The 8240-nt window shown below is 37.0% G+C and overlaps 1 protein-coding gene across 7 annotated transcripts; it reads right to left on the bottom strand.

Annotated features, from left to right (window-relative positions):
* Positions 1-1428: 1428 nt before the first annotated feature.
* LOC149009682 (multidrug resistance protein) lies at positions 1429-7525 on the bottom strand. 7 transcript variants are annotated; one of them, XM_089161049.1, is made up of 4 exons: positions 5641-7525; positions 3354-3859; positions 3093-3219; positions 1429-1842 (listed from the first exon to the last, which is right to left on the bottom strand). In XM_089161049.1, exons 2-4 carry the CDS (start codon positions 3663-3665, stop codon positions 1811-1813), a joined length of 471 nt encoding a protein of 156 aa, XP_089017175.1. In that variant the 5' UTR covers positions 3666-3859; positions 5641-7525; the 3' UTR covers positions 1429-1810. The 7 variants fall into 7 exon arrangements, with proteins under 7 accessions (XP_089017175.1, XP_089017174.1, XP_089017173.1 ...); XM_089161048.1 differs by lacking the exon at positions 5641-7525 and adding an exon at positions 4897-5633; XM_089161047.1 differs by lacking the exon at positions 5641-7525 and having other exon boundaries at positions 3354-3688; positions 3777-4890.
* Positions 7526-8240: the final 715 nt, after the last annotated feature.

The raw sequence follows: 8240 nt of genomic DNA, 5'->3' as shown, positions 1-8240 counted from the left end.
AAAAGTGTCCCTCACTCCGTTAGTTAAGTGATGACGTGACAGATTTTATTTTTTTTTAAATCTCAAAATCCGGCTTTAAGCAGTTAGGCATTAGAGATCTTGAAATGATATCTCCCTGTTGAAGGCAAATTGGGTTCCTTCCTCTCTCTTCTTCTCTTGTAGATGACAAAATAAATATTATAAGAATTGGACACAAGGTGCCCGAACAACCACATACGACGACTAGTAGCTTGAGACCTTGAGGATTGCCATCTTCCTTAAATCAAGAGAAGAAGGGACTCTCCCTGTTAACTTGTTCCCATTTAAATGGAGCTTATTTAGCATTGGAAGTTTCCCAAGTGAAGTCAGAATATTTCCTTCTAGTGAGTTACCAAAACAAACAGACACAAGAATTGTAGATTTACTAGGTTTCCTAAGCCCCCCGGCATGTCTCCAGATATTTTGATTGAAACCCAGTGGCAGTGAGAGCCATTTCAACTGGGTTGACAAGTTTGGTATGAAGGAAGGGACCACACCACCAAATTGAAATTGATTGTACTCAAGTTGCAAATCTCTTAAACTAGTACAATTGGTCAATGTAATGTGTTCACAAAATTCAAGTCACCAGCTTAATTTCTCAGTAAAACTGTTTCATGTCAAAGTCAAAGTATGTGCTCAAGGGATGAAAGATTTCCTATGGAATGTGGGATTTGTACTGTCAATTTGTTTTGATGGAAAACAAGGCATTGGAGCTTGGACAAGGTGTTAAGTTCAAATGTAATTTTTCCCACAATGCTAATGATTGAGGCCAATGTTTAAAGTATAGGTATTGAATATCATATTTGTCTGGTGATTTTAAGAGATATATCGTCTAGTTCGAGATTGTGTCGTACTGATTAATGTATTTTAATAAAATTCAATAGAGAGACGTATTAATATGTATAGTCAGTAGTATCGTATTGTATCGTATTAATAGAGAAATCTGAAAAAGATTCATCTCCTTGAAGAAGAAATTATCAAGCTATCTGAAAGTAAGAACTTCTTCCTTACCAACAGTGGCAATATCATTTAAATTAATAATCAAAATTTCTACCTTTTTCAACTTATGTTATTGCTATTTCAGCTCTACCCTATCCAGACAACATACATCTTTGTACAGGGTGAACAGATGAGTTATGAACTGAGAGAGGATTGATTATCTTCTTGATATATGTAAAGTCAATTGCCCCATTCCAAAGCTCCCTGCATTTTGAACATCAGATGGATAATCTTGAGTTATCTGAGTATACCCAAGTGATGTTCTAAATCAAATAGGGAGTAGCAGGTTTTATATTTTCACAAACCCAGCCATGACTCTGGTTCTAAATTGAACCCAACCCCAACCGATTTGAAACCAAAAGGTCCTCAACAGTTACCTTTAGCTTTAAAGGACTAAACACTAAACACCACATGGATTGCGAGCTTCTGACTGAGAAAGGAATAGAATGAAGAAACCCAGACAATAACAAGCAGATAAAAGGCCAGGAGAAGTGGACCGATGGGGTCATCTTAGCAGTGCTTTCTGGAGCATGTGTTTAAAGTGCAGGCACCTGTGCAGCGCAGAGAAGTTAGAAAGGCAAAATGGAGCCTCCGAGTGATTGATGGTAGTGCTTTTCGGTTGAAGATTGAAATAGTTTGTATCGTATTCTTCTCTTTTCCGTTTTCTTTTTATTTCTATGGCACGCTGTAATGTATTATTTGCGTGTGATTGCTGCTCATTTCAAAATAGCAAAAGCAATTTGAAGTAATATTTCTCCCTTAGCTGGACAATTGCTGGGTGAAGCATCAGTTGTCAGAATGAATCACCCTTAGAAAATGATGAACCTGCAAATCCAAGCTAAATTGGTTAGGTGGTCACGCAATTGCGACAGCAGGAGCTAACCCACTAAGTGGCCAGTAATAAATAGAGTTGGGGCTTTGGGACCTGATTCACATTAGTTGGGAGGTTCAACTTTCTCAAATGGAATATCAATTTGTAAGAATTATCATACAGAAAAACAAATTTGTAAGAAAGAAGATTGTAGATGAAGGAACCTGGGTTAGTCTCTATTATAGTTATTGGATCCAATTTGGGTTGATTGCTTAATTCCCCTTCCTTAACCAACATACCAGTTTCCCATTCTCTGTTTCTCAGTTTTGAGTTTATTCCACAAATCCCTCATATATCAATCTGTCATTATGGATGTAAAGGCCTTAAAGATGTAGCAACACAGTGGAGTGGGGCTTCTTTTCTTTTCTTTTTTTATTTTTTGCTTCTTCTTCCTCTTTTTTTTCTTCGTGCAAAACGATTTGATTAGTTTGTGAATGTGAGCCCACTTCAGTCGGATATCAGTTTCAACCATACCTGCATAGTCTGACAGCCTAGTCTTTTGGCAAGGGTTACCAATTTTCACATTTTATTTGGTTCAGGAGAAGATCCTGGATACTGTGTGCTATAGTGCCATCACGCAGCTGTGTGCTATTCCCAGAATGAGAGGACTGAGAAATGGCTCTTATGATTTGTTAGATTTTAACTCAATAGCTTTAACTTCTATGTGAATCTGTGATATATGTGAAATTTATAAAAAAAAAATTCCCCCCAAACAGCCCCAGCTCTAGTTAACATAACATCAACACAAGGATAGTTCATTGTATAACCTGGGAAGTGGTGAGGTGAGAATAATGATGAGAAATTGAATGAACTTAGTAAATCTTGTATAGATAATAGAGGCTTCAGATGCTTTAGGCTTGTAATAACAATAATGAAATGGAATGACCAGAATGCAAATCAAGGAGGGGGAGGGGGAGGGGGAAGGGGAAGAAGACTGCTCTTTATGGTTCCCTGGTGAGAACAAAACCAACCTAAAACCTGTTGGTGCTTTGTCCAAGTGAAGAGACCTTCAGGTTCAGACAAGTACAGTAGAGGCCTGTGCAAAGCCTCAGACAAAGATTAAGAAGAAGAAAATAAAGGATCTAATACAAAGATAGATAAACAATCAGCGAGAGAAATCAATAACTTGGAAGAGTGTAATGACTACATCCAGCCAGACTGATACTTCCATGTATTTAAAGAAGCAGCTATGGAGGAACAAAACCTTGATCATGAGGAGGCCACTGTATCTTCTCCCTTGAGCAAGGGAGAGGTGCTGGTTTCGCAATGAAAGTGGGACAATGTCGGCCAGGCATCAACACTGAGAAGTCTGATGAATATGATGCAGACATCTGTAACCCCAACCAAACCATACTCATTAAGATGATCAGCTCAGAATATGAATGATTGACGTTGGAAAGAAATCAGTAAATGGAGCTTCAGGTAACAAATAAACTGGTAGATGATATGGGAAATAAATACATACCGGATGTGAAGTTCCAAGTTTCTCAGTTACTTGCATTGGATCCTGCATATGACCTGATTCCAAGGACCCATCAGCCATATCTTGAGATGATGAGAAAGGAGGTTTTGGCCTCAATAAATGTTCGAAGATGGCCATGATTAGAAACATCGAGACTAAAATTGCTGTAGCAACAAAACCAAAAGAGATGGCATTTAATGTACTCCCATAGTCCTTCAATGATGTATCCTTGTCTGCTCCTTTCTGAGTTTGGTTTGGACCAGAGTTGGCATAGATATTCCACTCCTTCGATCTCACTGGACTTAACTCGTTCATGGTTATGAGAATAAAACTGTCTTCTGGAAAAATATGTTTTTTATAAGAAAAAAGCTACAGTTAACAAAAGCCCCGATGAATGAGATAAATTGCACAGGAACAATGCTATACAACTGGAATGGAATCTTGATAGCTTCTTAATTTTGTGATGACTGAAAGTCCTGCTTCATCTGCGGTTGCTGGCTAGCCACTACCTACAACATAACCCCAGAAAGCAAGATAGTTAACAATAAATCCACATACTTAATATTTCATCAATTCAGAAATTTTGCATTTTTAATAGTAATAACAAACCTGTTATGAACATTTTCAGACTATAAGAAGAGACAAACTGAAACTGAATCCTGATGCAATTCATTAAGAACTAAACATATTTCTGCATTTACGCACTAAGAAAGAAAAGAAGATGGAGATGCCAAATGAAATCAGTAAGGTACCGATATAAATGCCAACCATAGCATTGCAAGATACAATCCAAGAACAGGGTATAAGAATTACAATCGCATACTTGAAGAAAGAGACAACATTATAAAAGAATAACTTAAAAAGGACCAATTACAGCTGCTGTATAATTCTTTACATAATCTATCATTTATTCATCAAAAAAATTGTAAGACGAGTTTGAACTAGTAATTCAGCCGGAAAGTTTTCTTTCCAACCTCATCAGGTCTTCAAAGCTGTTGTAAAGACAAATTTTCCTGATTTGCTCCTGTGGGAGTTCTAGCCTCTGTTTTAGTCTTTACTTCAGTAGCTAAGAGTTACTGAAGGAGCCAGACAGAAATGAGTTAACAACGTAATTAGAAAACCAAGAGTCAAGTTCACTAGTTGGAGGAAGAATGTACCTGTAACTTCCAAACTTTATAGTCTCCACTCCTTGACAACTAAGATGCCATGGGGTAGAACTCCAGTTTCTAAAAATACTTGGAAGGATGAATGAAATGTAACATCAGAGTCAAAAACTTGATCTCCACAAAGAATTTTGAGACAATAGCATCATCAGATATGAGTGCTCATATAAATCTGGACCTCCAGGTCAGCCATCACTGGGAAGCATCCCAAGATTTGACACAACAATAGACATCCTAACAAACCCAGAAACCCATGAAAGTGAAATCAAGGTCTCTATAATCTCCTTTCCTATTTGTTAATTTTCAAATTAATCCATAAAACAAAACCCTTGGCTTCATTTGTCAAACAATCAAACAAAACCATATATCATAAACAAACATACCATGAAATAACCTATCCTTCAGAGGAGACAATTAAGTTGTTTGGTTGTTGTTCTCTGATGTTGGAAGCAGGGACCATTTGTGTTTCAATGCTCACTTTTAGCTTAACCACCACGGTAGGAATAGACACCACCTCATCATCCACATTTTCCCCAGTAATAGTTTATACAGTAGCCTTACTACAACCGAATATTACTCAAGTATTTTTTTTGTGATGATCATGCATAAGACAAGGCTACATATGGTGAAAGCTGAAAAGAAAGATATTTGGAAATCAAAATGTTATCTTGTCTGTAATCTTTTTGTCCAACTTAAAGAATCACATTCCTTGAATAAGAAAAGAAAGAGAAAGGGAAACCAAAATAACAGGACACATCGGTAATCTCAAACCTCTCATTTCAGATTCTGTTCAAAGCATGATCTTTCAGACAATTTTAGGTATTGTGGAAAAGACAGTACCATACTGCATGATCTCCCACTACATGAAAAAGGGAACAAAGTTTCCAAAGAAGTAGTAAAATAAAGCTGCAGCAGGTTGAATCATACATTTCTAAATATAGTTCAAATTGGATGATGCTTCAACTAACATTCAATTAAAAAACAACTGGATGACATAACAAGTTAAAAAATAATGAAGGTGAGTATCTCACAGATATGCATTGCCAGAACTATCATGATTAAGGAGAACAATGTAGTGGGGTAAAGGAGAAGAACCACCAGAAGAGCTAAAAGGGTTGAGGACCAACCAGAATTTGATCTGATCAAAAACTGCTAGCTCAGAATTCTTCCATGATCAAAATGTCTGGTTAATAAAACCCCCATTTCTTTATGAGATTGACTATGCTATGAAATGAAAGAATAATCAAAATCCTAATCGGCAAAAGTTGGTTCTCTCTCTCCCTCTCCAACCCCGAACCATTAAGTGAAAACCGTTTGCTTCAAAACCCAATCATGGTAGAAGCAATTATTACAAGATAAAATGACAAAAAGTTTGATGATAAAAGAAGAAAAGGATGAAAGAAAGGTAAGAAGAAGCTTTATTTTTTTCTCTGCATGCCTTGAGTAGTTTTGTCAACTTGACAATCACTCTGTCTGAGAAAGAAAAGAGATTCCTACCTAGATATAATCAATAATATTGAAAGCTTCAATTTCAAATATGTATCATGGATATGCCTATATAGGTTCTTTTTCAGCTACCTATGATAATCTAGGTATTCTTAATTTAGAAAGCTAATTATCAAGCATATAACAATTATATTTTGAAACAAAAGATAAATTATTTAAAAAAAAAAAAACTGGGAGATAGCAATATATCATATGCAAGCATTCTATGTGTCTCTCTCTTTTCTACCCTTTTTTCACAAGGAAAGAAAGAAATTGACACTTAGAATGCTAGTGTACTGTCCTGCCAAGATACCCATGTCTTTCTAATAGAAAAGAAAGAAACATACTAGAATCTACCTATGCCTAGTGAATCATGATGCCTTTCTCTTTAAAATGTATTCTCAAAAATGAAAACTACCCCAAGAGACAAAGAGGCTTTAAGATGTTGAACAGTTCTTTCTTCTTTATTTCTTTCGTCCAACACAAGCAAACTTTCACTTTCTCAATACTCAGTCAAGAAGGTTCACTACAGCTGAGACCATTCTTCCTCAAAGTCTTGGTATTGGGAAGTACAAAGATGATTAAGAAATTTCAAAAGCAAGTTAAAAAGAGTAAAAGAACGTTAACAAAAAAGAAATTCACTGAAATGTTTCAGTGAATTCAAAAATAAGATGTTTTCGTAAAAGACTTTTATCGTGAAGTAGACAATGAATGAATTGATAAACACACAATACACAACCATGAATCAACTACAACGAAGTGAACGAAACCAACCCAAGTTCTTAATTGAACTATTATGGATTAATAAATAAATAAATCAATAAAGAAAGAAAAAAAATCAATCTGCTTGGAGCTTTTGGATACTTCCACCAGTCATTGGCTTATTGCTTTGTCTCTCTCCTTTTTTTTTTTCTTCTTTTCTTTAATCAGGTTCTCCATTTCCATTCATTCCCCACTCTCCCTTGGTCCTACATTATGCAACTCTGCAACCAAATAAAGAAATGAAAATTAAACCGATTATAAATTATAAATAAAACTAAAGGCAAAAGTAGGAGGAGAAATAAAGAATCGATTTGCTTCTTCCAAGGCTCCGTGAGTGCCACCAACTGAGACCCACCACCCAACGCTGCCTAGTGTTCTGCTTTGTGGTATGTTGAACTCTCAAGTCTACGCCACAACAAGGCGCGCTTGGTCTGGGTGACCTGCACATGAGATGCACCAGGAGAAGGTGCCGCTATGCCCCGCCGCTCAGCCGGCCCCAAACGATGCAAAAGGAGGATATGGAGGGGTCCGCTAGGACCATTGTGGACCACTGGGACAAAGAACCCTAATTTTTTTCTTTTCATTTTAGGAGTTAGGGTTTTTCTCTCTCTGGCGTCACCTGTCTTTCAACTTCAGGGGTTCGCATGCGTTCTTTCTCTATTTAGGTATTTTGCGTTTTGCCTTCTCTTGTGGAAATCCAACCAATTTAATGAGAAAGGGTACTGGATCCCGAATCTACATGAGATTCTAATAACAGCTTTGCCATGGATCACCTGATTTCATGCAACGTCCTTCCTGGAGGATCACAACTTGAGATCCGGGATAAAAATTAATCACAGGTCAGGTATGGATCATGAATTGGCAGAGAGTTCTCATGTGCATGGCTATAGAGATTCGCTCGAGTTTCAATGGTTACTTTGCTTGGGATCAGTTGACCTCATGCATCACATCATGAAATCGACGACTAAATGAATTTCACGATTGGATTATAAATTGGAAGCGAATTCTCATGCATTCGGGGAGAGTTTTTCTGGTAAAAATTGCATGATCATCTAGCCTTTTGATGGCTTCCCCAACTCAGCATATCCGTTCAATCCGCCTTCAATATACACAGCAATTATGTCAATCAAGCGAATGGTCAGAATAATCGACATCATTAAATTTGTGCGTACAGTGATACAAGTCATACAACCCAAAGAGGCGTGCCTACAGAACTCCAGTTTTTAGCCGAGTGGTCCTGCAGATCAATTCTTTGGAAATATTTTATAAGAAATTTTCTGATGAGCATAGACTTTATCATGCAAAAGCAGAAGCCCCATTGACTTGACCACCTGCTAATCAATTTGGAGTGACCCATCCCACAAGAACAAGAATTTTCCAAACCAATCAATTACTTAAATATGATTTTCCCATCTAACCTTCGGAAGGTAAACCCTATGAGATCTTTGGTATAAGTCACTCCAAGCAATAATAGCGGAAG

This window comes from Hakea prostrata, chromosome 7, assembly GCF_041222555.1.
Source record: "Hakea prostrata isolate BN-2017 chromosome 7, UWA_Hpros_2, whole genome shotgun sequence".
NCBI classification, from domain to species: domain Eukaryota; kingdom Viridiplantae; phylum Streptophyta; class Magnoliopsida; order Proteales; family Proteaceae; genus Hakea; species Hakea prostrata.
Note: the sequence above shows the minus strand (reverse complement) of the source record. Positions and strands in the feature narration are given on the sequence as shown.